At 42.0% G+C, this 19,291-nt stretch overlaps 3 protein-coding genes across 3 annotated transcripts; 1 reads left to right on the top strand and 2 right to left on the bottom strand.

Moving 5' to 3' along the window:
• Nucleotides 1–8: 8 nt before the first annotated feature.
• On the bottom strand, nt 9–9,892 carry LOC117855916 (cation-chloride cotransporter 2). The gene is made up of 13 exons (XM_034738317.2): nt 9,531–9,892; nt 8,584–8,727; nt 8,325–8,403; nt 8,135–8,226; nt 7,209–7,323; nt 6,416–6,516; nt 5,879–5,940; nt 4,117–4,365; nt 3,923–4,037; nt 3,594–3,788; nt 1,897–2,297; nt 1,440–1,601; nt 9–1,354 (listed from the first exon to the last, which is right to left on the bottom strand). The coding sequence occupies exons 1-13, from the start codon at nt 9,674–9,676 to the stop codon at nt 261–263; spliced, it is 2,955 nt and encodes a 984-aa protein (XP_034594208.1). The 5' UTR covers nt 9,677–9,892; the 3' UTR covers nt 9–260.
• A 2,160-nt stretch (nt 9,893–12,052) lies between these two features.
• LOC117857955 (uncharacterized) lies at nt 12,053–12,900 on the top strand. Its single transcript, XM_034740891.2, has one exon. The coding sequence runs from the start codon at nt 12,196–12,198 to the stop codon at nt 12,679–12,681; it is 486 nt and encodes a 161-aa protein (XP_034596782.1). The 5' UTR covers nt 12,053–12,195; the 3' UTR covers nt 12,682–12,900.
• Nucleotides 12,901–13,343: 443 nt separating this feature from the next.
• On the bottom strand, nt 13,344–18,822 carry LOC117857954 (kinetochore protein NDC80 homolog). Its single transcript, XM_034740890.2, has 4 exons — nt 16,691–18,822; nt 15,286–15,532; nt 14,435–14,581; nt 13,344–13,791 (listed from the first exon to the last, which is right to left on the bottom strand). Exons 1-4 carry the CDS (start codon nt 18,037–18,039, stop codon nt 13,579–13,581), a joined length of 1,956 nt encoding a protein of 651 aa, XP_034596781.2. The 5' UTR covers nt 18,040–18,822; the 3' UTR covers nt 13,344–13,578.
• Nucleotides 18,823–19,291: the final 469 nt, after the last annotated feature.

Genomic DNA, 19,291 nt, shown 5'->3' with positions numbered 1-19,291 from the left:
CTGTAGCTTTTATCTATGGAGAAAAACTTCTCTGTAAAAATAAAAAGAAAAATCTATAGAACAGGTATTTTCTATGCTGTGAAATTTTCAATCTATAATGAATGAAACTAATGCTATGCATGTACCCATCTGAAAATTGACTTCCAAGTTCCAACTTCAACAGTAGAACCCATGTACCATGTGAGCACCATAATGCTGGAACGGTATAATAACTACCAAAAGGAATAAACTTAGATCCTCGAAATGTATATCCAATAAAATTACGTGAAAAGTGTGACGACGTCTCTCCTGTATCCCCTAACTATCAGCATCCGTGGTACGTTCAAGACAAGCAGATCCATGTATTCCATGTAGCAGTAGGCCGGGTGGTTCAGAGGCGGTGGTGGGAGGCTCACCAGCACCACCGCTGCCATCCTGGAGTACTTGAGGATAGTTGTATTCAGCTTCAGCATCGTGTAGAGGAACTTCTCGACCTTCTCTTCGTTAACCACGACTTGTCTGCCACCCTCCATCAGTGGCCGCCCTTCTCTTTGTGCAGTCTCCTTCATCTCAGAAAGGTATGCTCTGATTCTATGCTGAGCACTCGCATGTTCTTCTTCGGGATCCTTCTTAGCACCAGAACTGAGCTCCGTACGTGCTTCCATTGACTTCATAGTCACAACGATAACCTCTGCTTGCATCCGAAGATCATACAAAAACTTTTTCACATCAGCCTTTAGCTCCTCGGCTTCTGTGTCCTCTTCAGCTATGCAGAAGACCTGAATCTTACAGCTTTCAAAGCTCTCTTTGGTGAGTAGCAGCTGAGATAACAGGAGCATTAGCCCTCCATCCCTCACAATCCAATACAAGTCAATGGTTCCATACTGTCTCTGGTACTCATTAGGCCACTCATCTAGTCCTTTCACAATGACGACTGCCTTGTTAGCAATAATACAGTCATTTATGATGCTGATAAATGTCGAAGGTATCTGTGTCAAATTTTCACGACGCCAGATCTCAGGGTAACGCATCACAACAATATTTGGCTTCAGGTTGCCTAGGCCCATTATCTGAACAATGCTGCGAAAACCATCAGACATTGAGCGTGCTACAATGATCTCCGCGACACCCTCACAACGCTTGTAGTCAATATAGGCGCTAAGTTGACGGCAGGCTGTCTTTGCATCCTTGGCCGATTCATGGTAGTCACCATCAATGATTGAGAAGAAAATCGACATACCACGGCCCTTTTTCTTCATGCAATTGGCAAAATCTGCAAGTTTTGGATGGCATGGGACATTTTCTGGAAGTTTACCCCAAGGGCGGCAGAATATGAGAGGAATGGGGTACCAGTTTTTGGGATGTACTTGATTTGCTGCAAGAAAATGGTCAGAGTTATAAAACATGGAGCTTGCAGGTCAGATGAAGAATGCTTATTTGTCATGCAAAAAATATTCTACCTCCCATTGATCGGAGGCTTCGCAGAGCCAGTTGGAAGTATGCACTTTTAAATCCATCTCCCCAGTCACCAGCCTTTCCTTTTAAGCTGACATAGTAGTAGATGAGGCTTGCGAGGGCAAGGGAGACCACGGTAAAAGTCCATGAGATCATAAACATGATAACTGTATATTTAGGGGAAAATCATCTGTCATTAGTCTCAAACTATTCAAAATATTCAGTACATCTCAAGGATATGATTCTTTTAGTTATACTATAAAAATAATCTTCACCAAAATACAAGTATATAGACTCATAAGCATACATTTTGGATTCTGTACACAAATTTTCAGATTCAGTGTTAAAATTTCCATTAGGCTTCTGAAGATGTTATTCTTAAAATTATTTACTGATTATAACATGCAGACGTATATTTTCGAAGTGGTCAAACAAAAAAAAAACAGGAATGAGGAAGGATACCAATGCATTGAGAGGCACCGATCAGAGAAAGGCTCCAGTGATGTAACTTCCATCGAGGGCGCCAGCTAGGAGCATCAAGGAGATCCAGCAGAAAGCATGACAAGTTCACACCAGCATAACACAGAAGGAAAAACATAGTGATAGTAGGTGTAATCAGATCCAAGTTCCCAATCACAACACAAGCAATACAGATGAAGCTTGTAAACAGAGTTGCTACATGAGGCTCAGATCCTTCATAAGCCTTAAAACAATTAAGAACAGGAAGGATGTCATCATTTGCTATTGCTGCAAGTAACCTTGGGGCCCCAGTCATACTTTGTAGTGCTGCACCCAAAGTGGACAGAATAATACCGATGTAAATTACTGCTGGACCAGGCCAAGCAATTGTTGCAGAAAGAAGCCTGCATATATTAGGCATGTTTAGGAGCTGACTACACAAGCCAGAAAGTAGTTCATCTGAAGAAACAGCAAAATATACATTTATGAACCTAGAGAATTAAAGCTTTCAAATATTTCAAATTGTGTGATCATATTATACTATCATTCACCCTTAAGAAACAGCATATACTAGTTTGTAGTATTGAATTTTTTTTCAAGAGTACATGTTATTAGTACTACAATCTCCTTTTCTATGTTAAAAATGAAAAAGAAATATTTAGACTAAAGGACCATAGTTCTCAATTTGCTCAAGAGCCCTTGAAATCATAGAGCCAGCTCTGGTTGTTGCTGGTGATCCCCAGTCGGATATCGTCTTTTGGTACTTCTATCCCACGGACGGAGGTGTGGGTGAGCAGTAACAGCTGGTGGCTAAGAGAAGGGTACTATGGGTATATAGTGTTAACCTTCTTATTTTGTGTTATGTGTTGTATACTTGTATGAGAGCTATGATAGACTTTCAGCTGCAAAACTCTAAGACTCAATTATGTAAACTTGAACAACTTTCATGTATGGCGAACCTCTATGTAAAAAAAACTCGACCTGCAAACCTCTATGTATGGATATGCTATGGGGGAACGAATTAAACGGGGCTGGATTAAAAAAGTCACTCGTTGATTCCCTGGTCGGCAGCCGACCTATGGTGACCTAGCCCTCATGTAAGGGGCTGGTTGTGGGTTTGGTCTCAAAGGACGGGTAAAGGCCCGAACGACAAGGGACGCCATCTCCATGTGGGGGAGGGGGCAGCTTTGTGACCTTTCTCGGCCGAGCTCCGGTTGAGCTCTTCTTAGTGAAATACCGTGGGGGACGGTCCTTTGCCCACCGACCGAGTTTTTTTTGTGCTTGTGAGGTGTGTGTAAATCCTGGGCATTGCTTAAGACACATCTCAAGGATGATCGGAAATAATTCTCTTTAATTGAGTTGATCAATGGATGATAACTTGATTAAGTGAAATTAATTTGGAGGTTCCTCACACCTATTGAACGAGTTGCGTTCCAGATCGAATAAAAAAGCCTCCCACCCAATAACGCATGCCACTGCAATTTTCATGCCTCCGGCTCGCAATGTGTGCTGCCTCCACCTGACTTTTTTGATACCTTGATTCTCAAATAGACTTACAAGTTACAAGGCATGTAAGCATCCACCATTCCCCCTTAGTGTTAAAACTCAATAAGCTAAAGGCATCTAGAACTAAAGTTTAGGGAACATCCTATCAACATTTTTTTTAAAAAAACTGATGCCTTATTTCTAGAATATCAAACCTGTCAGTTAGAAGCTCTTCCCTTGTAGCCAAGGCTCCAAATAGGAAGACAGATATTAGATACATCACAGTAGTTGAAAGGGTAGCATTTAATGTCCCAACTGGTATGGAACGTTGTGTGTCTTTCAGTGACGCAGACCGGTTTGAACCAGCCATGATTCCAGTAACAGCTGGGAAAAAGAGCCCTAACAATGCACTGAAACAAAAACAGAAATCTGTCAGTAGGCGTGCATTGGTTAAACACAATAAATGGATGAATAAATCACATTGTTATGTCACTAATAGGAAGGTTTCAAAAGGCAAGCATCAGAAGCAGAAAAAAGGACACACTTAAAATCCCATAATATCGATCCATTTGGATCAGGGACTCCAGCATTGTTTGTAGGTTGGTAATCTGAACTCCAGTTGTCCGTAAGTGTAGTCATACTCAACCCAGTGATCCCCTCTATTCAGGAAAAACATCAAAAAAATCTCAGTACAAAAAAAGAATATTCAAAAAAAATGTTAGTTCAAATACTACTTACTTGAAGCATCAGACCCTGGTGCACTGAAGACGCCAATAAAAATGCAGAGTATTGAGAAGAGGACTGGTATTAAGAAAGCGGGTGCAACCTTGTTGATAATCTTGACACCGCCAAATACAATAAAACAGAGCAATATTGTAATGACAACACCATAGATCTGGAGGTCATGCAGGTTAGGTGTTGATATAGTTGTTCCACCAGCTACTGTTGTACCATTTGCTAATGTATTGTTGACCACTGTTACACTCTCTGCTTTTTAAAATGCTACAAGTTAATTCAAATAGAAAAAAAATGAACAACAGAACTTACATAAATGAAAAACATGTTTCTTCACCACTGGAAAAGTAACCTTTCACAAATTCACTACTTCAAAGAAAGAACCTTTTTACTAATCCGAAATTTGATAAACTCTATTTGCACTCAGACCACTGCAACAAATAATCTCCCAATTATTTATTCAACAAAAATAAAATTTGAAATTTTTACCTGTACCTGCATTCCTACCCCATATGTGTTATGAACATGGTGAAATTGAGCGTCAAACTTCACAACCTCCGTTCATTTATATATGACGTCGATCAGCTCAATTTTGAGCTACCCGACATCATTTATAAACGGACGGAGGTAATATGCGGCATTTGCTGCCCAGGCACATCCTAAGTTTGTTTTTTATTTTTTTTTATCTATTGAATACAAAAAATGGTGGACATTATAATCATATATCTGACTCGGAGACAGAAACAATGCAAAATTATATAAGATGCCCCTGATCCTTTGCGCTGCAGTTGAAGCCATTCAACAAATGGTACCAAAAAAACATCCAAATTCCACTGGTTCATGAAACCAATATAATAAACTTGCAACCATTTCCTCAATAGCTTTCATCAATCCCCAACTTTAATTTTTTATCTTAACACAGAGGGTAAAATAGATCCCTCACATTCCTTCTCCCTCTTGTTTGCCAAGATAATAGTATTATGGTGGACTATCCACTAGCTTACATTTTTTAGGATGTGAAATGGCAAATGCCACACAGGTACAGTGCCTTGTAGGTAGTTTTACCACTGAAACCATATTTCAAAAACCCCAGACATGCCCAGAAGTTTATAATAACGATTCATCAGTAGGAATAAAAATAGTGTTAGCAAGGAAAATTTGGCCCAGTTGTTTTGTAATATGTAAAGAGAGTATAAAAGAGCCACCCAGTTTGATATAAATTTCAAGTTTTTATTATCTTGTATATATATCTATACGTAGCCATAAGCCCATAACATGCACCATGTGAAAAATTTCCTTCCCCTTATTATTAGCTAACATTTGTATAAGTTAATTTATGAACATCAATTACTTCTGATTTACTATTTTTCTTTTATTTTTATTACTATACTTTTTTCCCATTCTCTGTCTTTGATTAGCGTTACTCTTGTTGGGTTTCATGCTACCCTTGCTTGCAACCAAAGGCTTCTTTGTTCAAATTTGGTAGTGGCTACTTTTATGGGAAACATACACACATAGCACTTTCTTCTTAATACAAAGATACATAGCTCTCCTGAAAAAATATACACAAAGCACGTATGCACACATCAATGTATGGCTAGCATGTTTGCAATGCATGTATCCTTCACATCAATGGACACAAGAATATACATTTAATTTTATGGTATTGTCTGTCCAAATACACAAATTAATCAATACACACATCAGATTTTCATAAACAAACCAAGAGGAAACATGCTGGTTAGAGTTCTGAAAAACAGAGTACCTTGAAAAAATCCAGCTGATGGAATGGCATCCAGAAATGTTTCTACAGCTCCCAACACGTACCTGAAAGAGTAATGCCAAATAAGAACAAAGTAGTCAGCAGAGAGAGAAATACTAAAGTGTGCATGAACTCTGCTCACGGAAGAATGGAATAATGCGCATTAGGTTGCTATATCTGAAAAAAAATTTAAAGCACGCCTGTCAAGAAACAAGATGTACTCTTTACCACATAATATTCTGTGTTATTTCCATTTTTGGTCTTAAAAATTTAAATTTCTTAACAAGCATGATTTCTTTTCTCAAGAAAATATACTACAGCCTCATCCTGCAATATTGTCAACAGTCAAAGATGGCACTAACATATCACCATGTTCTAACACAAATTCATCCATGTTATATAACTAAGTAACACAAAACAAGATTCAGGGTGTGGTTTTGGGCCTCTTGGGGCGATTCATTTCCACATAATTTGCTTGTAGAGAAAATAAGCATATGGAAAGGAGTGGCAAATAGCTGGCATGCTGTAATGCAGGCTTACATAGCTCCAGCAACAGCATTTCCAAGGAAGAAGCACAATCCAATACTAACTCCAACTTCTGGACCAAGTGCACGGCCGATTAGATAGTAAGGGCCACCACCCTGATGATCAAAACGAAAAATAAGATAGGTCCATTAGTGTTGTTCAGATTTCTGGACCAGAATGCAGATACAACCAATTTATGGAATGATTATTGCTTTTTTAACAAGTGAATAACTGAGAAAATACAGAGGGGAATCAGGGATATGGAATGGATAAATTATTCATGTACGATGAAGGGGGATTGCCAGCACCCATATCCCCCGGAAGATAAGATAAGAATCAAAATCGAGTAGATGAATTGATCACTCATCCTCTATCCTTATCGATCTGCAATTGAGTGTATACCATTGACACAGCAAAAGCTCAAGATGGAGAATCAAATCTAATATCTCAATTATTATGTCTTTATGAGTAGTTGAGTTCACAAATAATAGATAAGATTCAGTATTATAATATAGAAAGAGAGGGTCAACCGCTCGGGCCATCGGGTAGATGGTGGTTTCTATCTTTATTGTTGATGGGAATTATGTAATAGTACTTTTATTATTCTATCTACATTCTTAGTTTATCAATTTTGAGATTTCAACAACGATCTTTATCTGTTAGATCTTATTAGGTATTAGCTTCATTGCCTATCATCTTTCATGAACACAGAACAAAAACGAAACAAACTCATGCAGGTGCAAATAAGAAATGATAGACACTGGTTCAAGGAAGTTTCACCTACAACATCTTCTCAGATTCAACATACCTTCATAGCTCCATTTGTCGCAATTGCACTTAATGATAATCCAGTTAAAAATGTGCATGCACCGCAGAATGCAACTAAAACAAGTGATTGCCATATGCCTCCCATACCCACGATCCTATGGTAAATAGAAAACAAGCTGTCAATTCTTGAACATTGGAATAGACCGGTAATTTGTGCATAAGAGAATATGGAGTGTCATGAAGCACAATTTTGAAATGCTAAACATTCTTGGTGCTCGATCGGAAGAGCCCTTCAAGGTACCAATTTTAAATTACTTAGTATACCTACTCCCTCCGTCACAAAAAAAAACATGTCATTCTAGGATTCAAATTTTGTCCCACAAAACATATTGTTGTAGCTTTTGGATATCACATGGATCCGGAAACAAAAAAAAACTGCCATCCTAATCCTGTGATTCCCGTCGTTCTCTCCCTTTCGTTCCGTCATCTGTTCTTCTAATCTGAATGGCGCCAACGACAAACAACAGCGGCAACTAATCTGCATGGCGCCATGCATGCTCCTTGATTAGTGCTGCCACGAATCTGATAGAAACATTTTTATAGGAAGTGCTCCAAACAGCAGGGGTTGCATGGTTATTTGACCTCTTTGTTAATTTGTCCTAGAATTTCTAAAACGACATGTTTTTTTGGGACGAAGGGAGTAGACTGGACTTGTGATTAAATTACTGACTTACCATATGTATACTTGAGTATACTATGAAAACAGCCTGTTGCTAGTGAATGAAGTGATGGCAAATGTTACATGAAGGTTATTTGCCAAACAAGGACACTTGCATTACATGATACTCATGACATGGAAAAATATAAATACGAAGACCAGAACTAAAATATTAAGCTGCGGAAATTAACTAGAAATTAAAACCAACGCAAGATATGTAATAACAAGAAATGGGAATGAAAGCCTACCAGGTAAAACGGATATAATATATTATACCCAAGATGTTCTGTAGACATGGAACAAAGACACCCATCATGGTACCAAGTTTAGGCTCAGTTTCCTGCAAACCAAATCAAATAAATGTAATTATCAACACAGTTTTACTACTGTTTAGGAAGAATGCATTTTTCGTTTTGTGCTCATGGGCCAAAAACCAACCTTAGGGCATCCAATAGTAATCCCCACATCCTCACCATCCCTTGGGCTAGCTATTGCCTGAGCTTGTTCTCCTGCCATACTGTTCATAATCAATCAGATGTAGGGCATGTTTCTTTTCATTTGTATGGTAAAACAAATGGCTTTAGTTTCTAGCTTTTGTTAAACAGTAAGGGGTTAACAAAAGGAAAACACAAATGCGGGTAAAAACTTTCAAGTCCCTAGTTAATATGAATAAAATCAACAGATTAAATTATCATACCTCTTGAGTCCCAAAATATTGACCAACGAGTCAAAACCAAAGAGCTCGAGCTTTGAATCGCTTTGAGATGCATTAGGTACAGCATGACCATTTGAAGATGTCATTTTCGTTCTTGGGTCAATACTTAGGTTAGGCTTCGTGGGCCTATCATAGAACAACAGGTGTGTTAGTTTTTGCACATTTCCCACCAAAACCAATAGTTTACTTTTCAAATTTCATAGACAGATAATTAAAGGAACAAGAAACCACTGGCTAGAAGCCTAGAATAATTTGGAGAAGCTGAGGGTGATGCCACATTGGCATACTACAGTAGATTTGATGACAGTGAGAATCCAGGTGCAACAGAAGGACAACTGTACTCCTGGGCTCTAAGCTACAGCAAAGCAGAGCTAGATTTCTTTAGAACACCAAATGATCAAACCGGTGTCTCCAAACTTTACAGCCACAGATCCAAACTGAGGTGTACACAAACTCGCTTCATTCAGAATTTCAATCAAACAACCAGGATTCGTTTGCAGTCCTACAATAATTAAATTTGCATGCTCTGTATGGCCAATGGGCTCAATACAAGAAAAAAACAAAAAAGGCTAAAAATTCAAGGCAGGCACTGATCATAGTTGTTCTTCAATGCCTCTATGACCAGGTCACTAGGGTGATAACGAAAATACTAGAAAGAATAAAGCTCCCTGCAATTTACTCGTGCAACACACAAAGAATGCAAACAACCCTCCCATATCTCAAACCACATTACTCAAAATAACTTAATGCACTCATCATCACCGAAACCATCTCAATTTCCCCTGATCCCTGTGTCCAATATTCCAATGTAATGTCTAGGCTTGGCAGACCACATTAATCAACGCCAATGATCTTCGCATGCTGCGCATCCCCTGCTTTCCAACTACGCCCCCGAAAAAATGCGCGGGAAATTAGGATCAGGCCGTCACCTGGGCGCTGCGGCGGACGAGCCGGTCTCCATGGATGCCATCGGCACGACGGCGCGGTCCTGTGACTCCACAGAGCGGTATCTCTGCTGCGGGTGCTTCGGAGCTGGGGCCTCCTCGTCGGCGCCCCCGATCCCCCCGCGCTCCATTCCCGATCGAGGGAGCGATCAAACAGCCGCGCGCCAGGACCACGGGGACGACAGGGAAGGGATCCAGAGTTGGTCAGGCGAGACTAGGAACCCCAGGCACGGCGCCGATGCGCCGGCATTGGCGTGGATCGGGACCCAGATCCAGGGGAGGAGGAGGAGGCGGTGGTGGATGTGGCGGCGAAGGGCGACGGGGCAACGGGTGGAGAGGGGGCGCGGTTGCACGTCGCTTCAGAGACAAATTTTGCGGTTGTCGCACGAAATAGTGTGGGTGCATGCAGAAGGTAGATTGCTACGTCACCTCATTTGCAAATAAAATTTAAAATAAAAGACTGTTGATCGCATTGTTGTTGTTATTCAAGTTAATTTTCTTATGAAGATGGGACAAATATTCCATGTTCAAGATAGAAATGTTCCGGCTTACAAAAAGTTCCATGAAAATATAAGATATACCTCGGAATAAGTAATTTATGACTAACAGGTATTTTAGTTTCGCTATTTTCGAATGATATGAAGAAAGTCCTAAATCTCGTCTAGGTCCTACTTGATAGGTCCAATAATCGAGCCTCCGCTCCTTTTAGACGAGACTCCTCTGTAGCAGTTGAATCTGTAGTTGAGTCACTGACGCGTGGACGACCCAGCCCCACATGTCAATGGCCTAACAGCAGATGAAAAACTGCGGAGGAACCTCTTCCCTCCTTCTCTACATGCTATTTCTCAGCGACTTTGAAGCGGTGTGGCTTTTCTTTGATCCAACTACTACAAACAATTTTAATCAAAAGGGTGCATAGCGAAGTCAAGTTAAATTTATGCGCAAGACTGTACATGTCTCCCAAGTTTGATGCTCATATTTTTTTGTTTAAATCTATAAGCTTGATTTAGTTGACAGGTCTAACTTGTGATTTGAATTCAAATACTTTCATAAGAATATATTATTGACTTTGCAAATACTTAGTTTGTCTTTACATTTTATTGATAAAACATAATTGTGTAAGGTTGATTGTGATTATCAAGAATGTCTTGTTGGATTAGGGAGCGAATAATGCCGAGAACACGTCCACCACGTGGAGGAATGCTCAATTACATTATTCCTAAAATGGTACGCACATCTTTGCTCCCACGCGACCTCCTTGCATCGTCATCTCCAATAACCAAGGGACTAGCCATGCCAGGCCGGGACCTCCTGCCTCTGCGCTTCAAATGGTATAATATGAGATGGATGTTATGAATCGGTTCTTTTGTGTATTCTAACAATTTGATTATATTTTTTTATTAGATGATTCATGTTTCACGTCCCTTCTACCAAACACAAAATAAATATTCTCTGAACCAAAGAAAGTGAAGGAATCATCCCGTACCAGAAAAACCTAACACGATGATGACCGGGAGCCCTTGCCATTATTTTAGGCACTCAAAACTATAGTTATGGTAATGGAATGGGGGCCATCAGTGCAAAGAAGAACGAAACTAACACCAAAGCCGAGGTCTAAACATCCTTAATTTTTCTTAAAAAAGAGAGCCTAGTCTAAACTAGAAGTGTTCAACACCGGAGCAGGCCGACCTAACCATGCAGTCTGCTGACTTGGCATATACTTATCACCATGCTTCATAGTCTTCATAATCTTAATACATCTCACTGCACTAGCTGCTAACTGCATGCATACGACGCATTTGTCTAAGTTTGATTCGATCAAACAAATGATTAAGGGTCTGTTTGGATACATACAGGCTCATATAAAGTTTAGTACATGTCACATCGAATGTTTGAATACTAATTAGGAGTATTAAATATAGTCTAATTACAAAACTAATTACATAGATGGAGTCTAATTCGCGAGACGAATCTATTAAGCCTAATTACTCCATGATTTGACAATGTGGTGCTACAGTAACCATTTGCTAATGATGGATTAATTAGGCTTAATAGATTCGTCTCGCGAATTAGTATAGGGATTCTGCAGTTAATTTTATAATTAGCTCATGTTTAGTCCTCCTGATTAGTGTCCGAACATCCGATATGACCCCTCCTAAAATTTAGTACCTCACCTCCATAACCAATCCTGATACGTGGACCATCAGTAAATGGCATAATTACCCTAATTTTCCATCACATCAGCGTTCAAAAATCCGCCTCCCGTGTTGAAAAGTATTCACTGGTGCGCGGGCAACAACGACGAGTCAAAAGTCCAGGCTCACGTACCGAACACTCCACTCCCGCTGCCACTCCCACTCCCGCCACAGCCAGTCACACGCGAGACCCACGCACCATACGCCTCCACGTGTCAGCCACAGCTCGAACCAGGCGCCTTCCAGGAAGCTTCCTTGGCTGTCTCCGCCACCACGATATATACCCGATGCCACCCCGTGCAAGCTCACCCAAGCAGCACATCCAATCCAAGTCATCAGCCAGCTCTTCTCAGTTCTCACAAGTCACAAGCAACAGCTCTGTTGGAACTCCAAGCCGCTCTCGATTCCCAGGAGGAACCGAAGATCTGCTGGTGGTTGCCTGCAGCAGGACACGGATGGGTAACCTTGTCTCGCAGTGCGTCGTCGCGAGCGGCGCCGGCGCGCGGCCCGTGGTCGTGGCGCCGGACGGCAGCCGGACAAGGGTGGAGGAGCACACAGGGGTCGCCGAGCTGATGATCGACGCGCCGGGGCACGTGGTGGCTCGCGCCTCTGACGTGACGAGGGAGCGGCGGGTGCGGCCGATGGCGGCCGACGAGCTCCTGCACGCCGGCGAGGTGTACCTCCTCGTGCCTGCCGGGCGTGCCGGGGCGCGGCTGGGGGACCGTGAGGTCCAGGCCATCGGGCTGTTGGTCTCGGGGAAGAAGAAATCGAGGAAGAACAGGCCCGCCGGCGGCAAGAGGGTCTTCCCGATGGTGGTCAACGGCGAGGAGGACGCGGTCGAAGGAAAAGAGGCTGCGTGTGCCGGTAAACGGGCCCAGGATCATCATGGGCTTGGGCCCAGGCAGTGGAGGCCCGTCCTGGATACCATCTACGAGGCCTAGATGTGTTAAGAGGGAAATGTTTTTTTTTCCTTCTGATTTGTTTCAGAGAGAGATAGAATAGGAAATCCGATTCTTTCATTCACATAACTTTTTTGCTTGTTCTTCCTTCCCGGTGAGGATGGGAGGAGAAGTTCAAGTTGTGCATACACCTTGTAAAGATTTAACCCCTTGACGTAGTCGTATGCGAAATGCCAATATTACTGGTTGATGGATGTGATATTTTTCGCCCCGTGCCTGTTGAATTAGTCTAGAGACTCGATGTAAATTAATGTGTTTTTGGTCTTTGTCAATTTCCCAATCCTTTTCTTCCAACGACTTTAAAGAAGATAGAAAACGACTTATTAAAGATAAAAAGATGACAATATTGAAGAATTCAACACGCATTATAGACGTACACGGAAAGGGCTAATGCCATTGGGAGTAGATGATCATTTGTACCCGAGCGGTAAGATGAGAATGGACATTCTTTTGCACTAAAAAAGGCATGGGCATTCTTTTTTACAGATTGAATGGGACTTAGCAAGGACTTTTTTTTAAAAAAAAAAGCACTGTCGACCAAGCCTTAAGTATTGAATCTATACATAGTCCAGTAAAACTTTCTTTAGAGCATGTACAGTGTTTACTGTTTAGCTCGATGATAATAGCTAAATTAGTTCGGATCATAACTCTAATACCTCTCCTCTTCATGATCATCATATTTGCTTACATGGCACATTATTTAATGAGAATGAAACATTTGTTAAGACTATCCTAATACGACCCACCTATTGCATAGTAAAAACTTGATGTCATTTCTTAAACATAATCGATTAATTATTTCATCTATTGTATCGGTGACAATTGACCCAAAGCTCGTAGAAGGGAAATCAGCAATTTATTATGAATTTTTCTAATCATTCAGACATGAGGACTGGGCGATGATGTCTTGGATGCCAAAGAGGCTATATAATCTGCAGCTTCATAAAGCTCCTTCCTCCTCTGAGCAATCGTTGCTTCCATGAACTCTTTATGCTCAGCGATGGATTCAAGAAGTTGCAGCAACTCGGTAGCAGCTGCCTGAGTTTCTTCATCATTTTTTAGTATTGCATCTTGAAGCCTCTTCTCTGAATTCTATCAAATCAAATAGAATTTATTTTAATTATCTGATAGTGAATGTGTTAAGCTAATAAAAGAACACATCTTAAGTAATTAACAAAACAAATACTCCCTCCATCCCAAAATATAGCTACATTAAACATTCAAAACTTGTCTCAAATATAGCTGCATTTTGAGTTCCCAACCCATCTTTTACATGTGAACAGACAAAAATACCCTTCACCCCCCTAAATCCATCTCTCCGCGTCACTTAAAATGGATTAGGTGATTGGCGTTAATTTTGTTCCACAACTAATTTGGCTGCAAGTTTTTACACGGTGAGAAAAAAATGCATGTCAGTCACCTTTTTGCATGGACCTCACATTTTAGTTGGCGTTGAATCTGGCAACAAATGAACCAGAATTGGCAAGAGCTAATTGTTAGCCTGATGCATATCTAGTGCCAGTGTAACGGAAATTAAAGGAACGTAGGCAGAAACATAGCGTCATATGTACAGGCATGCAAAGCGGCTAGAGCGGACAATAAATCAGCACGTAATTAGTGCATAGGCAGCTGTAGAAATCAATCAAGGGTAATTTAGTCTTTTCTTCAGTCTTCCTAATGTCTGAAAGTTCCTAAATGTAGCTATATTTTGGGATGGAGGGAGTATGATAAGTACCTTCAAAAATTCGTCTGCCTCCTTTTCCACCGACCTTATCGCATTGTACTTTTTCTCCAACTCATCTTTCATGCGTCTAGCCTCAGCTGTGCATCTTGAGTCATCATTTGTGATTTCACCATCCAGCAAATTCAAACGAGCAACCATCTAGACAACAGCAAATACAAGAACAACTTGAGATGTATGGTAAAGCCAGGGCCAAGCTCTTCTCCATAAAATAATTGTTTAGGATCACCATGAAAACAGACTGGGACAAGGAATTCAAGAACACTAAATAAAGGATGCAAACCAGAGTAACATAAGTGATGAAATGCTACAACACGGGGGCAAAACAGAATTAAAACCCATTTTCTAATATTTGACAACTGCTCCAACACTTGACTGATTGGCATAGTCATCATTTTATTTCTCTGACTCTGCGAATTAGATAGTCTCCAAGATACTCATTAACCATGCATACATAAAAGTTGCAATACAGTTCTTTCAGACACCGCGCGGCTCACTAAAGGGTGGAAGGACATACACATACATGCTAAAAGATAAACCATGCCCTGCTCTTACAAAAAGAACTGATCTTTACAAAAGACATAAATTAGATAGCCCTCAAGTCTAATCACACCACATCAGTATAGTCCACCAGACAAATTAAGTCTGATTTACAATAACAGAAAAATTGAATTTTCATAAGTCAAATCCATTCATTCTGAACAACGTGATGAGTTATATCATTTGGTCAATAGTGGTAATTATTTCAGAACAAGAATAACAAATCAAAGAGTAGCAAACTAATTTCAGATCACATTCATTCTGAACTACAAAATGCAATGTACTGTTTGTAAGGAGGGACTTACCTTGTCATGTCTAGCCTGGAGAGTGGAAATATTACTCTTTTCCTCCTCCAGGATTTTAGCACTTCCTTGCAACTGCTTTTGTAGATCAACTGACTCTGCAAGATTTGAGACAGTGATCCTTTTGTTCTCCTCTGCATGAGCCATAAGTGCAGGTTTCAATACTGTTTTGTAACCAGGGCCTAGCATCTCCGCAGGTGAGGATCCTTTTGAATTTATCATGTACTGAAAATCAATACCAGGTTTCAACCTGAAAATTGGCCCAGCAGAGTAAAAATGAGAACAGAATACAAACAGACTTCACAAAAGTAGTTGGTAATGCAAATACCGACAACAAAACCACACTAAAAAGATCACATCTCAATCTTTGTTTGTTTCTATCTTTAGTTAACCCAACGGCAACAAATTAAACACATGATGTCAGCTGGCTATTCAAAAGCCCAAAATTTTACTAAAATATTCCCAAATTTCTTGAAACAAATCATTTAGCCCCACATAATCACTGACACAATAAGTTTCATAGTTAAGTCACATGATTCACTGTTTGGCATAAACCTAGTTCAAAATTTGTATGTGCAGCCAAACTATCTTGTACTGATGGCCATGTGCCAGTCCACATTATTCAATTAGTTAAGGACCAAAGCTGATTAAGAAAACAATAGATTTGTTAATGTACATAAATTACTTCTCAACATTGTTCATTGACTTTCTTTTACAATGATTTTGTCTATAAGTTCTCTGGGGTTCTGTAACACCTCTACCGTGCTGATTTATGTTCCATTCATTATGATCAGGGAAACATCCAAACAGATCATACCTAAAAGCTATCAGGTCAAGATGATTAATCTTTCACACGTTAGATGCTTTGTTGATCACGAACAGATAGTGGCAGTCAGCACTATAAATTTAAGCCATTGAACCTCAAGGATAACTGATGAAAAATCAAGTATTCAAGCATCTTTGAAAACAACTCATGAAATTTCAGTAATACAATGACAAACTAATTCCTTATGGAGCACATAGAAGCCATACAGAACTGCAATGAGCACAAATAAAGGGCCATGCCAGCAGCAAAAGAGTATCAATGAAACTATGATGAACACAAACTCTGAATCTTCAATAAATTTAAGAAAACTTATAAATCATGATTACCACAATTAAGGCCTAAAGATTTATACATAGCAAAACAATTCTCCAAAACACAAGGAATTTTGAGCTGATATTTTTTAACCAGAGTCTAAACTATAGAGCTTAAGATGATGAAAAAAAATCAAATGAATGATTATATAGAGCTTTCCGCATCCGAACAAAAACGCCTGCAGACAATTGGTTAATTGGTCCGAGAAGAATGGAGGAATAAATTCAAAAAAATGAAGAAATTACAGTAGGCATTTTGGCACATTCATACCTTTTGAGGGCTTGGTTGCATTGCTCGGCAAGTCCCTCAAGCTCCTCGAGCTTGGTAACCAGCTTAGCGTCAAGCTCCCAGGCCTTATCCTCCAGTGCCGCTTTCCCATTTTCAGCATTGGCAATGTCACGTTCAATCGCCAGCATCTCCCTGTGCATTCTCTCCATATCCCTCACATTCAACGCCTGAGCATCCACCTTCTTCAGCAGCTCCTGGTTTTCAGCAGCAGTGCATTGGGCATCCAACACTTTTGCCTCCAACTCCTTTTCCAGATCCACCAACGCCTCGTCCCTTTCGTCGATCTTAGTTTTCCAGGTCTTCACCACCGCCTCAAACTTGTGAACGTCTGCAGTTAAGGCCTCCTTCTGTGCCTCCAGTGCCTCCCGCCGCAAGGGACCAGAGGTGAGCTTATTCACCTCGGCCTCCAATTCCTGCACATCCTTCTCCAGAGCACGGACTTTTGCAACGGCAGCCTCACCGTCCATCCGGGCTTTGGAGAGGTACTCCTCGTCGAGGGCTTCGACAGCGTCGTCGTCCCCCGACAAGAAGTGGCAGTAGCCCTGGGTGGTGTAGAGCAGCAGGTCGTTGGGTGGGGCTTCGGCGGCGGAAGAGGCATCCGCATCGGAGTACTGGGCGAAGAGGGTGAGCCAGTGCAGTACGGAGAGGAGCGGCGGCCACGAGTGCGGGGTGCCGGGGGCCTTGAGCGCGGAGCGGGTGATCTTGTGGGGGCATCCCAGCAAGCGGAGGGCCTGGATGAGGTCGTCCTCGAAGGTGGCCTCATTGGGGGGGAAGTCGATGCGCTCGAGGAGGAGGCGGAGCGCGGCCTGGATGTCACGCGCGGCGGGGAGCGGCCCGCGGAGCGTGACGGCGGGGGAGAGGTAGCCGTTGACGATGCGGAGCGCGGCGGCCTGCGTGGCCCGGTCGGAGAAGTTGGGGCCGGCGCCGACGCCCACGCCGACGGAGGAAGCGGGGCGGCTGCTGCAGAGGCTGGCGGCGTCGGAGTCGCGGCGGGAGAAGGCGGAGTCGAGGTTGCGGATGGGGATGGCGCTGGAGTCCAGCGCCGGGGTGGCATCGAGCGCGGAGAGCGCCAGGGAGGACTTGGGGAGCCGCCGGCCGGCGCCGCCGCCCCCGCCGCCACCACGGCGCATGGTCGCCGCGGATCTTGAGATTTTGGGGGGAGGTTTTGGATTTTTGGAATGGAGCGGCGGCAGTGGAATGGAGTTTTCGTTTTTGCGTGAAAGCCCTTGTAATATCGTTCTTTTCTTGGAAAGGCCCTTGTGATATCTGGCAAAATTGGGTATCGTGTATCGAGTTTGGAAAGGCCGCAGGAGAGACGAAAGGCAGCACATGTAGCCATAGACGTTGTGAAGCCGTGCTTGGGCTCCTCGTTCATTTTTAGTAGAAATTCTTTTGGGCTTGATTTTTGCTTACCATCCCAACCCTACAGCTTGCACGGGCCAAAACCCACCGGGCTCGGGCAGAGCCTAAAATGTTCAGGTCTACCTATGGGATGGTATTGGGTATAAATTTTTATATTAGCTCGTAACGAACCAGACTTTTTTCGCCTGACCCGAGCTCGATCTAGCACTATTGATTACTCCCTCTGTCCTGAAAAGGATGCAACTATGGTATGCGTGCCAGTTAAAGTGCTTCACGTTTGACCAGGTTTGTAGTAAATAGTATTCACATTTATAGCTCCAAATTAATTTATTATGAAAATACATTTCATAATTAATCTAATGATGTTTATTTGATATTATATATATTTATACCTTTTCATCTATAATAGGTCAAACTTGATACAATAAATCATGACACTGTTCCAGAATTGCATTCTTTTGGGGACGGAGGGAGTACTACCTTATTCCGCTGCTAGAGGAACCGTAAGCAGTGAACGAGGAACCGTAAACAAGAGTAGGTAAGAACTGAAACTTAATTAGTCATGAATTAACAAAGTTACCGGACAAGATCTGGATGTAGTCACTTAAAGAGTAGCTGCATCCACTGAGTTACTGAGTGGAAGAGGGCCTCACAGCTCTAGCTCCTCCATGGTACTCTCGCCTCGCCTCTCTCCCTATTTTCTAAGTATTCTAATGCAAACGCTTTGCTTTGGAGCTCTTCTCTCTCTCGTGCGTGTATTCTAGTGCCACTCCCACTATTTATAGCTTGATGAGCTCGGTTTAGGCCATTGGGTACTTGTAGGCGAGGGAGGAGGCGGTTCACTGTGGGCCCATCCATTTCGCTACCTTTGCCACGTGCACGGCGGGGATTCTATCTTGGAGTCAGTAACTCGCTTCTGGTGGCAGTTGGGTGTTCGTAGGAGCCATGGTGGGTTCAGCTGAACCTACCTATGGTCCTCTAGCCCTCCGATCCACCGTCATAAGTCATGGACGTCTTGGGTTATCCATTGGGTCAATTGATAGGTGAGTGCACCACTTGTGTTCGACTTGATGGACCCATGGATCTATGTGAGATCCACCCTGACCCTCTGATCCAACCGATGTCGATCCAACATGCTTCATCATTCTTAAGTGTGTTTCCTTTCATGTGTGCGAGGCTAGACTGGAGAATGTGGTAGATCAAGGTCGGCCGAACCTGCAC

The sequence above is a fragment of the Setaria viridis genome, chromosome 5 (assembly GCF_005286985.2).
Source record: "Setaria viridis chromosome 5, Setaria_viridis_v4.0, whole genome shotgun sequence".
Classification (NCBI taxonomy): Eukaryota; Viridiplantae; Streptophyta; class Magnoliopsida; order Poales; family Poaceae; genus Setaria; species Setaria viridis.
Note: the sequence above shows the minus strand (reverse complement) of the source record. Positions and strands in the feature narration are given on the sequence as shown.